This window comes from Paralichthys olivaceus, chromosome 3, assembly GCF_024713975.1.
Source record: "Paralichthys olivaceus isolate ysfri-2021 chromosome 3, ASM2471397v2, whole genome shotgun sequence".
Taxonomy (NCBI): Eukaryota; Metazoa; Chordata; class Actinopteri; order Pleuronectiformes; family Paralichthyidae; genus Paralichthys; species Paralichthys olivaceus.
This window is the reverse complement of record NC_091095.1, coordinates 6,546,719-6,566,960: the sequence shown is the minus strand read 5'-3', so window position 1 is coordinate 6,566,960 and position 20,242 is coordinate 6,546,719. Positions and strand designations below refer to the sequence as shown.

Genomic DNA, 20,242 nt, shown 5'->3' with positions numbered 1-20,242 from the left:
CTTATTTAACTTTAGGCAAGCGAGTGAATTATTTAAAAGGTCAAACGACTAAATTCTTCAAACAGAAGGGCCTCCCTATTATTACATTCATTACTGCCTTTCTTTCTCTGCTTCTGATTTCATAACTTCTCCGATCGTTCTCTTTTTAACCCCCTGCCTGTTGTCTTTATTTCAATATTTATTTATTTCCTATTTGACCTGTTGTCTTTTTCATTCCCCATCTCTATTTTCATCTCTTTCTCAGGATCCCCCTCTCATCTAATTTTGCCAAAACATTCCTTTCACAGTTCCTATTCGTCTCCATTTCCCATCAGGCCCTCACTATTCACTTCTGCCACTCACTTCCCTCTCTCCATTTATTGGAAAGAAAAAATAGAGATCATCCTGGTCACCAGGGATCATGTGAGTTCTCAGAGCCTTTTTAACGACTGCTTAAATTGGCTTATTAGAGAGAGAGAGACTGTGTCTTCTGTGTGAATCTTGTCTTTTGAATGATTAGCAAGGGGGGAATTAAAGTGTGTTGAACCATTAAGGAGGCTTCAGATCTCATTTACTCACTTTGTCATTAGCATGTGTTTGAAAAAAGTATAATCTGCCAATTAAGGCAAGAAAGAGAACTCGTAAAAATTTGTGAGATTGGAAATGCTATTTGGAAACTAGCTTTAAAAATATGTTGTGACAACTTCAAAGTTTAAGCTGCATATTTTAAGTAAAGTTGTGTAATCTTATTACGTAACATATTGAAAATGGCGTGCGTCTGCTCACAGTGCTTTGAGACTATTAACAAAAACAACATGATAAATGGCCGTGCTTTTTCTATTAAATATTCATTTGTCTAATTCACGATGGCTGACTCAGCTCAAACAGGAGACATGAGCAGTTCTTAAACATTCACATATTGTCACATATTGTTTTAATGTTGAAGCTGTCATCCTCTGCTGCCTCTACATGAACTGCTGCCCCAGTAGGGAACCTGGTATATTATCGGAATATATATATATATATATATATATATGATGTATTTTTCCACATCAACCATCTTTTACTCTGGGGATTCATAAGCAACATAAAACCAAAAAAGAGCACAGTATGGGAGTGATCATGATTCCCGGGTAGCTCACTTTCTCTCAGTCTGTTATTTTTATGGGGCTCTTAAGAATATATTCCATATTATCACACAGGGGTGCATCATGGGGGATTTCAGCACGCCATTCAGCAGTGTCATCATGTTGATGTATCTTTTACCAGATGCCTCTCAATGGACTAATTTTCTTGGCATGGCTGTTTTTTGTTTTTTTTTACTGCTTTCCTCAAGTTTTTCTCATACAAACACAAACCAAAATGACTTGATGTGAACTTTATGTTATTTGTGTCAGAGATTTCAGATTTCAGAATGAGGTTTAGAATATAATTCAGCGTTGAGGTTAAAAATGTTGTATTTGCTGGAGTAGCATTAATAAAGTGGCATTTTAAAATCTCAACACTAGTGTGTCTTTCTAAAAACAATGTCTCAGGTAGAATTTTTGTAAAAGAAAGAAAAAAAAAAAACACAAATGAAACCCTCCCTATGTTTGTCTTTTCCAGGTGTGAAGCTGTGGTGGTCGAACAGCGAGGGAGATACTGGAGGAAAGATGAGGAAGAGCAGGAGTGTTCTCACGGTGTCTCCCAACAATGTAAGTCTTAATTACACAACCGGCTGCATGTAGCAGACATCTATTAAAGACGTTTTGACAGCACATGTTATTACTGCAGATGGATTTCATTAACTATTCATTCATTTTAGTGCCATTGTCACAGTCACAGATTGTGAGATTGAGATACAAACACTGAAACTCCCAGACTGGGAGAGAGTGAGACAGGTTGTTTTGAAACGGGGAAAGTTATGAGGCGTTTAAGTGACCAAAAAAGCACGCTTAAGTTGTTTTCAGTGTAAACAGCAGCACAAAGGAAAGTGCGAAACCTTCTCCTAGTACACAGGGGATATAGGATCATGCATTTTCTTCATGAAGCAGCATCCTCCCTCTCTTTGTCATTCTCCCTGTGTTTTGACAGCTCGTTTGCCCGACTTTCCTCCTCCACCCTCGTATCTCTCCTGCACAAAGTTTCTCTTTGGTCTGTTCCTCTCTCTGCATGTTTCTGTTTCTTCTATTAAGTATGTGATGCTTAAACCCAACAGACACATGGGTTTGCACATATTTGCATGTCAGCACTTTGTATCCTGCACCTGTATCTATGCAACTTTAAAAACAAAATTATCTTAAAATAGCACCTTCTATCACTTTTATGGAACTTTGACTTAATAGGAAGAATTTTTCCTCTTTATTCCCACACCTCACTCTGGACTTCTGTTGTTGCTCTCCGTGACTGTGTGAGTGGGTTCAATCTCCTGTGAGAATTGAGGAACTGACTGACTGTCACATTTTAAATAGTCATAATCCAAGTAACACCAAACCATAGACATCTACCCCTCTAAAGTCAACTCTATTCTATTTGTGTATCACCAAATCACAACATCATGGTGCTTTACAATTTCTGGGAAACACAACAGGTCCCAGAATGAGCCAACACTTGGCAAAGAGAGAAAACAAATTCCTATTTCTTAATCAATTAAGGCTCATTTGTAGGAGTCAGGGTTGGGGCAGCTAATGTCTGCAGCACTTGTACATTGTGTGGACGGAAGCATGCAGGTGCACCTCACAGCTGCTGTGGGTGTTTGGAACCCATCACTCTAATAGTCCAGAGCTGAAAGTGTGGGTGTGCATTAGTCAGTCCTTCTCCAGTTCTCCCTTCCTTCTCTAGTTTGAACATTCTGCACCTTCTCTTTTATTTGGATAAATCCACTTTCTCCTTTAATTTCCTTCAACTTCGTCTTTTTCACTCCCTCTCTACTTCTCTAATTTCTAACCTTGACCACTGCCCTTTATCTTGAGGATGTGCTGTTGCTGTGCTTTCAGCATTTTGCCAAAAATACAGCCAGGACAGTGACTCACCGGTGTTTTTTTTTTTCAATTGTTAGATCAGAAACAAAACCCCCAAAACATAAGGTCAGGCTTTTCCTGGAGCAGCACATTTATCCCAGATATTTTCCTGCATTGGGAGGAAGTGGAAAAGTCAATTTTTATATTCAGTCACTGGGCCTCTTTCTGCATTCAACCCTGCTGTGCTGGTTTGGTGTTCTTTGTGACGTTTGAAGCACGCCACCTCTTCTCTCCTCCCCAAAGACGTGCAGGTTAGGGTTATTGATGACTCTCAGTTGCCCGTAGTCATACGTGAGGACGACCGTCTGTCTCTGATTGACCGACACCTTTCCCTGCCTCTCGCCTTTTCTCAGTGACCTAAAGATTAAACAGGAAATTCTAATAGATGGCTAAATGGTGTTAGTTAAGACCATTAACATATTGTGTTTGTCTCATTTTAATAGATGAGAAAACTAGGAATTATGGCTTTGTGTGTAATGTGTTCATGTGTATGTATTTCTCAATGCACAATCAGCGAAAGCCTGTGTATTTACAGTAAGTGTTTCAGTGAAAGCCATAAGTGTTTCCTGAATCAATGAGGTTAAGTGTGCTGAGGTAGGACATTGTTATTGGATTTCAGCTCTAACAGTTGGGATTTGGTTTAGCTGGTGATGCTTAGCTGGGATTAGATCAGAATGGTGGAAGTGTGTGCAGACAAGCCAGCGAGCACTTGTGTCAAAAAATGTTCCCGTCGTGAAGCTGACACTCGGATAGGAATGGATTACTTTGCTGCGTTGTATTTGTGTGTTTAAGGATTAACGTGGGCTAACGTTTCTATACAATCATACGAGGGTGTCTGACTCCCGTCTGTCATGTGGCTTGTTCGCGTATCTGTGTTATTGGCCTCATTCCCATGCAGATCACAGCTAACCGCCGCTGATCTGATTAGCTCTGACCCTTCACATCTGTATGTAGGATGTGTGTGGAAGCTCTCCTCACTCGGAGGTGTCTCTGAGAAGGCTTGAACGCACGCCACCATTATATGTGGCTCTGCATATTTATACATACTTCCAGACGTGCACTGAAGTTCAGACATTTTCTAGAGGGACTGTGTGTGAGAAGAAAAATGTCTGAGACATTTGCTCCAGACTTTTTTTGGGAACTTTTCCTGCCAGCGCCCCAGTAACATGTCCTGAAAATGTCTGAGTGAGCCCATGTGAGAATACAGCAGGAAAATGACAAATATCTTAGGATGAAGAAGAGGAGCCCTACACATAGAAGATGTCAACTTGGAAAGACAGTGAGATGTAAGAGCTTCTAGCGATAAACAAAAACTTTTTTCCTGACAAAAAAATCTGAACTTAGAGCAACTGTTTATTATTCACTCTCTTTTTAAAAGTTATAGATAAGAAGATGGATAATAGTCTCATATCAATGTAGATCTGAAAGTGGGAGGTGGTTAGCCTAGCTTAGCACAAAGACTGGAAACAGGGGGCAATGGGTAGTCTGGCTTGGCCTGAAGTTCACAAAATCATCTATACCACCTTAACACGTCGGACTCATGTATTTTATGACATTAAGTCTCAGTAAAGTCAAAGATACTGACATAAAGTGCAGAAGTTCATGCTAAAGTTAATTTCCCCAAGTCCTTTTTCCAGCTCATGAGAGTGGTGTTGATCTAATAATCGAACCTCAGACAGGAAATGATAAATGTTATTCACTGAAATATTTATTTTAACTAGTTTTTGTGCCTAAACCTGAAAGGAAACGTGAATGGATCCTGCAGTGTTGTCCTGGTGAGATGCTCATGTTAGAGGGAATTACTGACTCTTCATCCCTCTTACTGCATCTCTCTGTCAGTTCTCTCATTTCTTTGAGCTTGCCGTCTCTTCCTCTGTCATTCTTCAGCTCACTCACCCTCCGTCTCTCCCTCTCTGGCAGTTGAGCTTGTATTGACAGCGAGCGGGGGTCAGACCAAACAGCTGTTCATTCTCCAATTAGAGAGTTTAGATGCTGAGTGTTGAATCATAGCCAGCCACGACAGCAACAGTTGAATGCTCGCATCTTCTCCTCATCTCCGCTACGGCCTATTTTTAACTCACCGTTTTCTTTATGTTGTTGACTGTCTATATTTGTCTCAACAAACACTGTAGATCTTCCTCCGCCCTCCTTGTCTTTAGCGGCCGGTCAGGAGGAGGGATGCTGGTTACCACAGCAACAGTAACCCGTCCCTTCTGTCCCGTGACCTCTGGCACTGCTCCTGTCAGTCTGCTGCCTGACGCTGTTATCGGCTCATGCTTTGTCATTCTTTGCTTGTCCTCTTGTTATGTTGCCAGTGTGGTGCACTCGAAAAATAGTATCTGAAAGCCTTTTCTTACACTGACAGTGTTTGAGATTCTGGACTTTCTTACCTTACTTTTCCTGAAGAAATTCAGCTCAACATCATATATGAGAAACAAAATGTGAAATTTGATAAGTTGGAACCAAACATTTCTTTGGCATTTTTTTATGATGATCACGTAATTATCAAAATTTCCAGATTAATTGTTGAATACTTGACCACAAATCTTTTTTAAAATTTATATTTTGAACCATTCTTTACCAAATACCTGTCTTTCAACCCATAATTGGTATCATGTTCATTCAATGTTCTATATGATTGCGTCCATGTTTAAGTAATAGCATATGTATTATCAATTCCTTTGGTGACAGAAAATGGTGATAAATGTTCCCAGAGCCAGATTTAAAATATTTAAATGATTTGTTGCTTTAGATTTATTTAATAATCTGTAAAATATATGATGCTGTTATGGAGTAAACTCTAACATTGGGTGGAATATAAGAATATAAATAGCTTGTTCTGGGGGGGGGGCATTCTTAGAAACACAAAACATGAACAGAAGAACAGAATGAATTCCAGATGGATCACAATCTGTTTCTCATCCTTTATTCCATCTCCACTGTCTCTCCAATAAACTGCCCCATACACGGATGCTAAACAAATGAAGCTGAAATCTCTTCAACACAGCCTTTGGCAAATTACACCAAATGATTTTTGTGCTTAACTCTCTGACAAACTAAATTTATCACATGTCACGTGCTTCGCCGGAGAGAGGGAAAGTAGGCAATTTATTTCTTCTCGTCTCGAGACACAGGGATCAGGCTATATCACAGTGATAAAGAGAAGGATGATGACGAAAGAATGAAAGGAGAGATAATAATTCACCAAACAGTTTTATTAATATCCTGTTCTTCTGTCAACCTCAGGGGAATATTTCATCACTTTTAGCCGCCTATAAATTAAACATGGACTTATTAGTCCTCAAATGGTCTTTTACTTTAAGAGCTCTGTTTATTGCACGAAAACATTTTGTAAATCCAGTTATTGTGTTCGACCTTTGATGAATCATTTCAAATCTGTGACTCTTCCAGGCCATTATCATTGTTTCTCTGATTTTATAAGTGGGTGTTTCTGTTCTTGTAGAAAAGTTTCAGTATGTACGATATAAGATGCACATTGCTGGAAGCTGTTCTCGCATATAGATGATCACGTCTTATTTCATACGATACTAATCAGTCTCTTTAAGTTTCTCCCCCAGTTGCTCTCACTCATCTCACTTTCATTCTCTCCAGTCCCCCCCCGCTCCTCTCACTTTCTTTCCTGCTTTCTTTACTCACCCCATTCTGCGAGTCCTCCCCCTCATGCCCTGCTCCAGCTGTGCCCTCCTCCCTTGCTGCTCCCCTCTCGCTCGCTCTCCTCTCCGTCCTCCCTCCCTCTGTGTAACTGATGGGAAGCAGGTGTTGTTTTCTCAGCTCATCTCTTCATTTCCTCCCCATTGTTTCGTTGCCTCGGTGTTCAAATGGCAAGAGTGCAGGGGGATTTGAGTGTTCCGGTGGGGGCGGGTGAGAGATTGGGGGGGGGGACGCCAGTCAAGATGGCATGTGTGTGAAATACAACATGTGTATATGTCAGCTGATAGAACTGCCTATATAGGTTACAGCTAATTGAGAAATGTTCTCTCCATTACACACAATTTTTGATTTTTGTGATCTTGCCCGGGACTCATCAACGTAAATGTTGTTGACAACGTTCACGACACGGCTGCAGAAACAAAAAATTCTCCAGTTGAGCTTCTCTGAACTTCACTGAATAAAGAGGGGAACACTTTATGCAGCAGCGGTGTCGCAGCTTCAAGGTTCTTTAAATTGTTGCAGGTCACCTCTACAGTTTCCGACAGAAAGGTGCAACCAGCATTACCACAGGACAAGGACACAGCCCATTCCAAACAGGCAGGTTTAGATCTGCACTAGTATAGTTAACTCGATACCCATCAAGGTAATGCCTGTAAACTATGACAACATCAGATATTAAACAGCTGGAGACGAATATCATGTTGAACCATCTCACTCTTGTGGTTCTCATGTGGTCCAGTGTCACACCTGACTGTCCCCATTGCAGAGATCTTCACTGAGGGTAGAGGACGTCTTGACACGGCAGAGTGATTTTAGTGAGAACTCACTCTGCAGGTGACCAACATGACTAAGAAGTGCACTGCACAGCGTCTCTGACTTTTAGGTAGCAGCCCTTTACACTTTAAGAAAGATTTGTCTTCCTGGTAAAAATAAAACAAATATTTATAGCAGACAGAACACAAATCCCAGTCTCCTGTGTCCTTCCAAGAACTTGCCGTGGTATAAGGCTCCCTCTCGCTTTGTTTCTTCTTGTGAACACAGAGGACTTTAACCTGCACTGTTTGTTTTTCTGTAGAAGACAGTCGTAAATTATGTGAGAGCAAAAGGTTCCTGACCAACGCAGACAAGTTTCTGGTGAGGACAGTGTCAAAAGGCTGCGGCACATATGTGTTGTACGATCTGATTATTTTTGAGGCTGCAAAGGTACATTGTGGTATCTCTATAAATCTCATGCAGCAGCTCAGGCCTTGTGACCAAGTGCAAAGGAAGGTGAACAGACATTGTTCTCACTTCTAGTGTGTGTGTGTGTGTGTGTGTACTGTTGATGTTGAGAAGTGAGGACATTTTGGGCGGTCCTTACATTTTCAAAGGCTTGTTTTTGGGTTTAGACTTGGTTTTAGGGTTAGAATTAGGTTAAGGTTAGGGTTAGGCATTTACTTGTGATGGTTAAGGTTAGGGGGCTGGCACACGCATTATGCAAATGAGTGTAAGACAAAAGTACAAGAATTCCAGTGTGTGTGTGTGTGTGTGTGTGTGTGTGTGTGTGTGTGAGACAGAGAGAGTAATAAGGCTAATGAATGTGTCAGGGCTTCAGTACTTTGTGTTCCCAGCAAGAGGCAATGTGGGTAGTGCTGCTTATGGGCTAATGGACGTCTGCACCTGACACATCCCACTCCTGACACACACACACATTAATGTTGCAGCTAATCTTTTGACATCAACTGAACTGAAGGTTCCCATCTTAGCTCGGGGCCCCAGGCAATTGTCCACCCTATTGCAACACCCCCTGTGTTTTTAGGAGGGAGTGGTGCAGAGGTGTTGCTGGTTTACAGCTATGGTCTGGTCTATTGGTACTTTGCCTGTTCGGGTTGCTTCATCACTAAGGGTCTGGCAGTCATATGAGTAGGAAAGATACAAGGTGATATTTTTCTGAATAATCCTTTTCATCTGGAAAATATGATTCAGCTTGTGTTGCTACTGTCACTTCCTGTTCAGTAATGAATTTCTAACCTGCTCTACCAACATAATTAAATTGACGCAAGACAAATCACTTCTCTGCATTTGCACTTTCTGCATCTGTGACTTTCTGGACCTCTCCGTCTCTGAAAAGCGTGATTAAAAACCTGGTCACAGCTTGGCGTCTGATGAGTCAGACCAGTTGAATTGGTTTTTACTTTCAATTCACTCACAGTTGTTTTCTTTTCTTACGGTCGATGAAATGCTCTGTTACCTGTGAGAGAAAGGAAGGAGGGGGAGGTTATATAAAAATCTGTCTTTGCTAAGCTTCACCGTGGTGTCATGTGGTCATTCTTCCTGTAAGGGGATCATGATTCATGGATTGTGGAGTTGTTAAGTTTTGTGGCTCAGTTGATGAATTCAAATAAACATGTATCCAGGGCGACTCAACAAAAGTTAATTAAAACAATCAAAAGTCAGTGACACTGACCTTGAACAGATGGAAGCTGTTTTCACATCACTCATTAAGAGGATGGTTCTAAGTATCATCATCTGTTCAGACGTATGACTTCCACATGATATTGAGTGTTAAACAAGCGTCCTTCACTCTGCTGTGTTTTTTCTTCTCTTTCAGCCGTCTCTTATCTAACACCACCAGCCTCCTTCCTTTATTCATCCTCTCTGCTCTACAGCGTTGTTGTTATCGCTCCCATATCTCTCCTCGTCTTTCCACCACGCGACCGCCTCGCTGAGCTGTCACAGAAAAACTATTGTTGTCTCTCCCCATGATCGTCCAGCTCTCAAGGCAAATATCTCAGCTCACCATCGGGAAGCAGTACTTTTCTGTCTTTGTCCTTTCTTGTTTGTTTATTTCTTGTTCTCTCTCAAGACTTAAGAGGGCGCTGCAGATTAGCCTATTTTTATTTCACTGTTATATTTACTGCTTTGTATTTATTTGTATTTGTACACTCCTTAAAATCAGTAGCTGAACAGATCCATCCGTCAGCTCTGTTCTCTTCATTTGTTAAGAATCATTCCTACTCAATAACATTTCTACTTTACTCAATTTCTAAACAAACGATATTTGTGTAGTGAAAGCCGTATATTATCTACATATTCTGTATTTTTATTTGTATTCTATTCCCTTTTATATTTTTATTCTCTTGTCTAACTCATTCTGACTTGTCTGCTGCTGTAACAAGTGAATTTCCCCAGTGTGTGGATCAATAAAGTTTTATTTATCTTATCATAGAAGTCAGGCCAAAAGAAGAGCAGAAGTTTGTATTTATCTCAAATCAGAACGTCAGTTGTTCCAATGTTATTGGTTTATGGTTTGTTGAGTCTAGTCTTGTTTAAATTAAACAGGTATGCTTATTATGTTTTTGTATTAATTTTCACCAAGTACAGAACATCTTTAAATGAGTATTTTATACGATGAGTAAAACTTGGAAGTGAATGGAGACAATCTGTGTTCAAAGCAAACAACTCAGTTTACAACAAAGACACGGAGAGCTGCCTCACCGTCACTTGCAGACGAGCCTCTGCAGGCTGACACGATTGGTTGGTTGACTTCATCATCCCAGAGGAAAATCTATTTTCAGTGTGGACACAGCTATTGGACGGAGACAATAAAAACATCCACAGTACAAATCTACTTAACACATGGCAGACATCAAAGCACTAGAAAATGAATACAGGAATAAGTTTGAACTAACTAACTAACCCTTGCACTAACAATTAAAAAATATCTGTATTGAAATTAAATTGTAACTATACTACTGGGGTTGCCAGAATACAAGTATTCTGTAAACTTATTTTCTATTAACACAGCATTTCTTTTTGTCGCTATGGGAAGCCCCAAGGGAAAACATGTCACCACCCACACAGTTAAAAGTGAGCTTAAGTATGAATTCACAATGAATGGAGTTTGTGATGCTTCCATCACGATCTCTGGCAGCGTGGAGTCGGGTTGTTAATGCACAGACGCCACAAGTAGGTGGAGGAAGGCAACGAGCCAAGAGGAGCGGAGGGACTCGGAGTGGGAGGCTGTATTTACTGGAAGGACTTCTTACTACTGGAGACCCAGTCGGTGTCAAACTCAAAAAAACAGATTAAATACAACTATTTGGTTGTTTATACCTGAAGCCACTGCTGACTGCGAATAGCCTTTTTTATTTTTACAGTAATAGCACAAGTTCAAGAACAAATTTGGATGTAAAAAATCATTAAATATTTTAATAATATTAAAGTGCCCATCATAATTGTCTTAATTAGATATTATCCTTACTGATACACAAGACAAACAATGAGAATATGTAAGTGGGGCAAATTTGGCATTTTTTCTAAAAAATATGATGCATTATTGTTTATTATCAGAAAGGTTCTGATTCATTTTCTTTCAGTTGGCTCATTGATTTTGTTTATGATTCATTTTGATGCTTTGTTAATCACTGAAATCATTGAAACTACAAGATTAATAAAAGCACGTTTTTGTTCAGAATAAAGAAAAATTGACATTGACCAATTCACAAGTTGCTTGATAAACAAACTGAAAAACTGTGAACACAAACTCACAACACAACAAACAGAGACAAGTGACAGACAGCTTCAGGGTTGATTTTCACAGCCTTTCAGAAGTGGGAAGTTTAACTTTCATTTACGTGTTTCTTATTGCAGACATGCGTTGTTTTCATTTCCACACGTTACCAAATGCAGTCACATGTTCCTCTTCACTCTGCGTCTCTTGCTCATTTGCACATTTGCCCTTCAGACGTGTGTAGATGAGACTGCAGCCGAGGAATGAACACAGCAATTCATGCCCTGTGATTTGTTTGCCACGAGCAGCACATGTTAAAGCGTGGAAAGACAAATTAAGACATTAAATGAAGCAGAAGGAAAGAGTGGAGGAGGGATGAGGGAAGAAGGGATGATAGGAAAAAAATAACATGTGGGAATTATGTTAATAAAGTGAACAACTCTGTTTTTCTGCAGATACATTTATATTTAAATAGAAGTGGCTTAAATCTTTGGACGGATGGACAGAAAAACTTATAAAGACAGTTTTGACTCACTCTACTTTAGAAAACAATCTTTTACGCCTTGATATGACGTAATGGGGTAAATGGATGATCAGTGGGAAGAAGGGTCCTGATTTTGTTTACTAATAAGCAGAATGAAGAATCTTTGCGCTCTAAAGCCTGTATCAGACAGGAACGAGCCTGTGGCGCCCCTTAGTGGGCAAACAGGATTTACCTTGAAATGAAGAGAATTAGACGTGAAGAGATTTAGGTTTTGATGAATTCAATTCTGCCCTTTTCTTAACATCTTAGGCAAAAGGGTCTTTGAATGAATATTCTAAACTTTATGATCTCATGTCGTGATGTCTCTACTCTCTCCTCCCTCTCGTTCTACCCTCAGGACAGCAAAGAGCCTCCAGACTGCTGCCTCAGTGAGTCATTTACATCTCCGTCCTGCACGCTGGGGGTCGACCTGCGGCGGGGCCGACGCCGTTTCTCAGGCAACCTGCAACTTCCCCCGTTGTCATGGCGTCAGGGGGAAAGGGCGCGGACGCCCGACGAGGAGATCATGGCCAGGCCGACCTCCCTGCCGTTTTGGGCCCCTCCCAGGATAGACATCACGCCGGTTGATCCTGAATGGTCAGTGAAAATCACCACAGATGTAAAATCACTTGTATTGAACATCCGTGGTTTCAAACTTCCTTCTCGAGAAGTTGACATGGAGGAGATGTATTGTTCACTTTGTGGTTGTATTTGAGTTCTCGTAAAGGGCCCTTCAGACAACAGACAACAGAGTTCAGTCTGTGTCTGAGAGAAGAATAGGTGTCACTGCATTAATATTGGGTGCTGGGGCCATCGCAGTGTGATATCTTGTCCTTGTACAGTGAGTGAAAGCTGTGTAGACCTTTGGCAGGGCACTTGTAGAGACAGTGATTAAAATCTTGTGACACAGATGATGAGTTCAGTTCGGTGATCTGAGGATTTCATATTTTCTTTTCGTGGATAATGTGCTGTCGTTCTGTTTACTTTGTCCGAATGTGCCCTCTGACGTACATCAGCCATTCAATGAAAAGCTTCCTCCTGAATGAAACAGAACTCAGCCTCTGAAGAACGCGTGCACAGCAGTGAACTGATTAGTAAAGGTTTTTTTTTTTCAGAGCTTTGAAGTGAGTTAGTGGCCACTCGAAGGTTAATCAAATGCAATTTCAACGGTTAATCATCAGAGACAAAGTTATGCTATTATAGAGCCTGGGTTTCCCCAGTCACACTGAGCATTAACTGAACTTCACAAAACTTATGGCAATGACTCTCTGCATCAGTGGCTGATCTGTCATGTTGCATTCAGCCCTTTGAGAAGACGCTGCCGTCTTTCATTATTTATACACTGTGACTTCAGACACACACACACACACACACACACACACACACTCTCACACTCACTCACAGCGACAGGTAGAATGTTTCAGGTTACACAAACACAAACAGCAAATGGCCAGTTGTTGGCAGGCAGCCAGTTGTCCGGTCGTGTCAAATTCCGATCCGCTTTTACTTAAGTTGGTAATTACTCCTGATTGCTGTGTGTGTGTGTGTGTGTGTGTCTGTGTGTCTGTGTGTGTGTCTGTGTGTGTGTCTGTGTGTGTGTGCGTTGGACGTTAATAAAGATCTAACCAGTTGAGTAACACGTTAATAAGAGTTGTCAGGTGTTTCATTCCTTCCAGTTAGATGAATAAGGGCTGAAGGAAAACGTGGGCTGCACGTCTGTGTAACTTGTAGATTATGAAGTGTTGATGTCGGAGAGCATTTCGATATTTGGGTCTTTTTTTTCTAACCTCTGACCTGCTTTAAAAATCTAATTTGTGTAAGAGCACATTGAGCAGAGACCAGATTTAGCTTCTTTGAATAATTTGAATGCCCTAAACTCACCCATCTTTCAAATCCCTTCAGGAATTGAATAGCTGCAATGTGTCTTTCTACCTGAGGAGGGCAGTGTGATAATGAGTGTGATGACTGTGCACACTAACACATTTTCACAAACTGATCTCAGGGAAAACGGATCATAAAATCACATCTGTGGGATTTAAGGATTTTTGAGTGTGAAATGACACAAATCATCGTTTCATTCACCTGATCTGAACCCAATCTAACACCTGTGGGAGAATCTGCACCGACGTGTTATCTGTTCTGTTCATCACCAGCATGACAACACCACATGTTGGGAGAATAAATCACCTAAAACTCTCTGAGACTCTACAAAGCTGTTCTGGAGTCTTGTGGTGCTCCGCGACCTTAACTTTGTTTTCCTCCATCTGAAAAACATCATTTCTCACAGATCTGATGATGACTTCCATTTCTCTCTGTTAACAGTGAGTTTATCGGCGGCCGCACATTCAGCTCGGGCAACCGCAGACTTTATAGAAGGTGAGATGTGTGTCGTCAGTAACCCTGGTGCTAGAGGCAGATATGTTTCCCTCGATGTGCTGCTCCCTCCCGGCCCTCCTCTCATTTAAAAGCCATCACACCATGTCCCCTGAAGGCATCAGTGCTGCTGAACGTCAGGGTCGGCAGAACCTTTCCTGAAGGACCTCCAGTCTGATCACTCTCTTCCCCAGTGAAGCTCGTAGATGTGCGTGTGGTGCATTTTATGTGTCTGTTATCTGTGTGCGACACGAGTAATCAGCATCATCTCTCCTACCCTTGTTTTCTACTTGTACTTATTTAAGTGCCTCCACTGCTGTTTGGAAGGAGGCGGAGGTGGCACTAAGTTATTTTGGGATTCAATTATGTTTCCTGCTGATACACACAATTGCTCCAGAGCTCAGAATCACCGAGCAGATTAATTGTTGAAATTGTGCCTGTGTGCATTTGGGTGGGCTGGTGCCACTGCTTAAAAAAAGCCAGTGCAAACAGAAACAGTGTCAGCGGATATGTTCATGGACTCCAATATTTGGTGTTCGCCCTTACTTCATTAACTGTTTTTTTATGTGAATGAATGAGAGTAATCCTGAAATATGATTTATTCTTGTTCCGAGTACCAACGTTATCATGTTCTCTAAACCTGCAAATTGAGTTAGAGACAAATGTTCCGTCTCTTATTCGTGTCAATTTGGCGTGTTAAGTTAAAATCTGAAAACTAACAGGGAAGAGAGGAGCACACGTAAAAGATAATGCTCTAAATATGAAAAGTTGCTTTGCTTAATGGTGTCACTATAGTTCCAGTTGTCCTCGTACTAAAGAATCACACTCACTCATATATATATATATATATATATATATATATATATATATATATACACACACACATATACTGTATATTGAAGTAATCTCACACTATGACTGGAATTTATCATTTCAGATTCCTCTCAAAACCTGATTTCTCTGTCTGGATGTGTTTTTCACTTTGAGTCAGGACGGCACCGGTCAGATTAAGGCTTGTCTGCACTGCGTGTACTTCCTTTGTACGGTGTGTTGGTCGAGTGCTGCCCTCTATGCTGGTGTTCCAGACGGCTTTTGTGTGGGTGTGAGTAATCCACACAGAAAGTGAGCAGAAATTGGATCTTGAATTTTTCATTTCAGCACGCACGGAGACCAAACCAGACAAATTATGTATCAAGATTACGTTTGTGTTCGTGCTTGGTTCCCGATCTGCAGCTTCAGCCATGAAGGGTGTCTAAAAAGTGTTCAACACCCCCTCAGGCTTTTACTTAGTTATTATTGTGCAACTTTGAATATCAGCTCATGATTTAGGAAAACATCAACAGAAACAAGACAAACAAGTAAGAAATCATAAGGAAGTAAACTGAGGCTAATCATGAAGATTCATCACGTTCACAAGCTTTTCAGTGTTTCATCTTTGTTTAAGTACATTTGAAATGAGCGTTAATGGTTGTTTGTCTCTAAATGAGACTGTGATGGACTTGCCCTGGAAAAGAAGTGTAAATCGAAGATTGATGAATAGGTTTTGCATGATTTTCACAGTTTTCTAACAAGCCGTCCTGTTCAACGGCTTTGGGAGTGTTTTGTTTAATCTGTCATATTTACCTTGGCTGCTCTCCTGGTTGTCAGTTTGTGTTGCTGACAATCCTCTCATGTGTAAGTGTGAATTAAAAGTGATACTCAGGCTTGTTTATTTTGGTTTGGAGGATATTTAATGGGATAACTTACCTCGTGCTGCGGTATCCCGAAACATTCCAGTGAGAAGTCTGTCGCAGACGTCACATTTACTGTGTTTTCTAGGTTTCCACACAGAAGGAATATTAACTAGGTCACCTTCAAACCATATAACTCTCCACAAACCACCTGTATGATATTTGCTATCATTCTCTGCCTTCTTTCTCTCTTTTCTTTTCCTTTTCTATAAGCTCTTATCCTTTGAAAATATTTGCATTAATCCCAAGCATATAATTCGAATGGATAAATAATGCACACCTTCGTCTTCTATCCTTTTAGCTTGTCCTTGACACTCATCTCCTTTCTCTTTGTGCTCATGTCTTTTCTTTCTCAGCTTTTCCTCACATCACAATCAATGACTGTGTCTGTTATCCTGGGCCTCAATACTCTGTTATTTTTCACTTATCAGAAGTGAGACAGAGGAAATAAGGCAGAGAGGTTTGTATGTCACTAGAGATGCTACATTAAAGCGATAGTCCACGTAAAAATGAAAATTCACTCATTATCTACTCACCACTATGCTGATGGACGGGTGGGTGAAGTGTTTGAGATACTCAGCGTTGCAGCCAACAGATTCTTCAAACGTTAAAGAACTACAGAAGAAAAAGACAGAATGCCTCCATACTGCTCCTGTGGTGTCATCCAAGTGTCCGTAAGGCCTGACATTCAAATTCGACTCGAAGCGATGTTCTTCGCCTAAATGTCTGCTGTGATCTACACGAGAACACGGACGAAGATAATATGGTTAAAAAAAGAATTTCAACTAATAAGAAACAAATTGTTTCAGGAACAACTTCCTTTTATCAGGAATTCAGATTGTTGACGATAACTTAATATTACTTGATTTGACTTTGACCTTCACTGTCCCAGATACCTAAACATAATGCAGGATTTTCCTCATGCTTTCATCCCACAGGTCTCAATATTGTGGTCCACTAGATCAAGTAACACAGCAGTGAAGGGCTGCCAGCTCCTGACTGCAGGGTCTATTGTATATCTCCGCTCTATCTGTGCTGTGAATCTGTGTTATGAGCTTTCACTTAAGCCCTCAGGGATGTAAAAAGCTGAGTTTAATGAAATGACCCAGTCACTCTCAAATTCAATCTCTTTGGTTGCCTGCCTTTATCATTTATATTTTTTCATTCATCTTTTGCCCCCCCCCCACCCCCTTTCTGGTGCAGACAGCTCAGTAAAGAGCGAGAGGCAGTGATGACATTTAGGATTTTGTTTACATGTGATTTCTGGTCATTATTACTTTCTTTCTTATTATATATATTTAGCAGCAGCCTTTGGACTCCTGGGTCTTTTTCTATTTGAAGTTCTCTTTAACTGTGCTAATGGCTGCAGTGAAGTCTGCTGTTTGGATAGTCAGTCCACCATGTTGGCTTTAACAGGCGTGAACTCATTCATGCTCCCCAGAGGATAAATCCCTGTACATTTGGCTGTCCTTTGACTATTCCTGCTACAAAAACTCTTGGCCTTTAGTGAACTGTCTTTATGTCTAATGATCCCCTGAATATCCTCAGAGTGCCTCTTGCAAGTTCTTTTCTTTTTACTTATCTTACGGTTCATCTCAATATCTACAGACATTCCTCCCGACTCTGTAGCAGCATATTAACATCTTAATAATTCCCCCTTAAAATACAAGTGAAAGATTGATTTAGAACCAGGTTCCTGTTGGTTAACTGGTTGGTGTAAGACCAGGGGCTGTGACATTCTCACCAGCATTTGTGTTTACCAATAATTGCAAAAGAAAGCAAGCCAATAAGCTCTGAAGAACGCAGCAGGACATTGTCCATCGCGTGTCAGAAAAGTCATAAACGCACCCACTTGCTCACAGTGAATTTTCGGTGCATTTCCCAGCTGCATTCTCAGATGGGCTCACTTGGACATTTTATCAGGGGGCTGGCAGTCCACAGCTCAGTGCATCTCTAAAAGCAGCTTAGACAAGTCAGTTATATTTTTTACCTCAATGTCCAGTGCTTTGTCTGCCAGTGAAACTTTAATTATTTGTGCTAAACTAGGATAGACAGGGTGGAGAAGAGCCAGGGAATGCCACGCATCACTGACTGATTCTAAACCACCAACAACGTGCTCGAGCCCGTCTCACTCCTCCTGATGCCTCGTCTTACTACAAGTGTTTTCTCCTTTTATATACACGCTCTGAAAAGACTATTTTCAATGGGTTTATTGGCGAGCATGCAAGCGAGGAGGAGCTGCAAGCTTCGATGTCTTACAATCGTCAGTGACTCACAACCAAAACAAATCAGTCCCCAGAGCAGACGAGCAAGTGCTCACATTTCCAATACTCGTCACGCTGCCATTCTGCATCTTCTGATGTTCCTTTTGAGATTTTTCTTCGCAGTCTCTCGACCTTCGATAGATTTCCCCTCTCTCTGTGTCTTTCATCCCTCAGGAAAGGTGTGTGTGTGTGTGTGTGTCCACATGCTGGCAATCTCATGGTTGGATTCTTTCTATTCAGACAGAATTATGGATGAATAAAAGTTTGAGTGTGTGCAACGGGGGGTTGTAGGTTAGATTCTAATCTAATAAACTTTGTGTAGTAAGTACATATGTTTTTATGTACTGGCACATTTGCATGCTTGCGTGTTTATTTGTATCAGTTGACCTTTAAGCGGTGTCTGTTTCTGCCCATTAAGCTGTTTGCTTTTTATCTCCTCTCCAAATTGCCTTTTTTTTTTCTTGGCCAGCACTCACCAGTCTCCTGCCTCACTAAAGGTCACAACATCATCAGCAACATTACCACAAATCCCGGCTAAACAAAAAATAAATAATGAATCTGACAACCTGTTACCGGGCCTGCCTGCCTGTCGTCACCACGGCCACCGGCCAATCCTCGACAGGGGAGGCGTGGCTTGAGCTCACTGCGTGCCTGCTCTCAGCTCCTTGTGTATATTCTGAATGAAACAGCAAGTGAAGCATTTGCCTCGCACGCTGCGCTGCACTCTGCTGTGCTCCACTCGCTGCTCTCACTCTGCAAGTGAAGGGGAATCTGACTGGAGGCTCAGCATAGTGGGAGTCCCTCTCTGCCACACCGGGAGTGCCTGGGGGGGGTGTTTGCAGAGAGAGGAGGTTCAGTCAAGCAGTGATGGATGGAGAGAAAGCAAGACAGGAGCAGGCAGAGAGCAGTTTTCAGCCCTTCTGAATCTTTCATTAGGGAGATCCTCCAACATCAAGCTGCCTTGATGGACTGAGGCTGAAGAGCTGGTACTGGGGTGTGCATTCAGCAGGCATCAGCTGTGTCCGAGAGACAGAGGGACACAGGGACAAGGGGAGGGATAGAGCGCTGCAGGGGTGTGCACCTAACAGACACCAGAACCAGGAGGGAGATGGAAGAGGAGCAGTGTTGAAAAGAGGAATTCTCCTCTCTTGGAAGGAGCTGAGCGTGACCCTGCTGTGGGTAAAGCTCCCTCAAGAGAAATCACGGTGTATGAGCCGAAAGAAAAGAGAGGAAGAGGGCACGACTGCTGGCTGGATAATCCCTAAACCCCTGAAGAACGGGGGGGTAAGGGGGAAGACGGAGGGTATACCCGAACAACGAAAAGGTATGTGTGATCTGGCCTGGGTTCATTTGTGTGTGAGGTAGCCTCAGTTTTACCTCCACAACTTCCTCTCTGTTTCTGGACAAGGCAAGAGAAGAACAGATTTAGCTGTGCATGACGGACTGGTGGGCCTGAATTTGGGCAGAATTTGACAGAGAAATTAAGTCTGCCTCACAGAGCTGAACTCACGTCCTGTGGGGATGTCGTCCAACGAGCTGAGCGTCGAGATGGACTCCTGCATCCGGACGTTCAAGGAGCACATGCACCTGGAGCTGGAGCCTCCCAAGATGCCAGGCGTGATGGGAGGGAAGAGGGGCGCCACGTCCCCGAAGCTGTCTCCGAGAAGCTCCCCTCGGCTCTTTCGGAAACTCATGGTCAACAAGAGCATCCGACAGAGGCGACGCTTCACCGTGGCTCATACCTGGTAAGGCCTAGGGTCGAGGTGGAGGTGGGGGTCATTGAAAAATAGGGGGAGCAGTGGAAAATAGGTTTGAGATGTGCAGAGGAAGTGCATGCAAGATTATGACAACGGACGAAAGTAATGGAAGATAAGCTTGAGAGTGAAAGGATGTGGATGGAAATGGGAAACAGCTGAGACATAATGGGGTTAAACTGTCTGGGAATTGGGAGCGGGGGGGTATTAAGGGTGACAGCAAGGAAGAGTGAATGGTTGGAGAAAAGAAAGAGTGAGAGCTGGGAGATGGGACAGAGTCACGTCTGAGAAGAGATAGAGACGTGATAGAGAGACAAGCAAATGAGGGGAGTGAGGAAAAAATAACTTACAGGTGGAGGAAATGAGATGGATGACAAAAAAATGAGGAGAAAGAAAAGTGGGAGGCGTGAGTTTTCTCCTGGTGAGTGGGGTCAAAAATGTATGATGGGGCTGCTG

The 20,242-nt window shown here is 41.9% G+C and overlaps 1 protein-coding gene across 3 annotated transcripts in view; it reads left to right on the top strand.

Annotated features, from left to right (window-relative positions):
* pde4ba (phosphodiesterase 4B, cAMP-specific a) overlaps positions 1-20,242 on the top strand; it is a 136,443-nt gene that overhangs the window by 18,927 nt on the left and 97,274 nt on the right. Inside the window, exons 2-4 of one of the 3 annotated variants that reach the window (XM_069521674.1) lie at positions 1,585-1,673; positions 12,024-12,262; positions 13,988-14,041. In XM_069521674.1, the coding sequence (XP_069377775.1) occupies positions 1,632-1,673; positions 12,024-12,262; positions 13,988-14,041 (335 nt within the window). In that variant the 5' untranslated portion in view covers positions 1,585-1,631. Of the gene's footprint in view, positions 1-1,584; positions 1,674-12,023; positions 12,263-13,987; positions 14,042-18,884; positions 19,357-19,440; positions 19,778-20,242 lie in introns of those variants that run through there. The other 2 variants (XM_020098510.2, XM_069521676.1) reach the window with 2 other exon arrangements.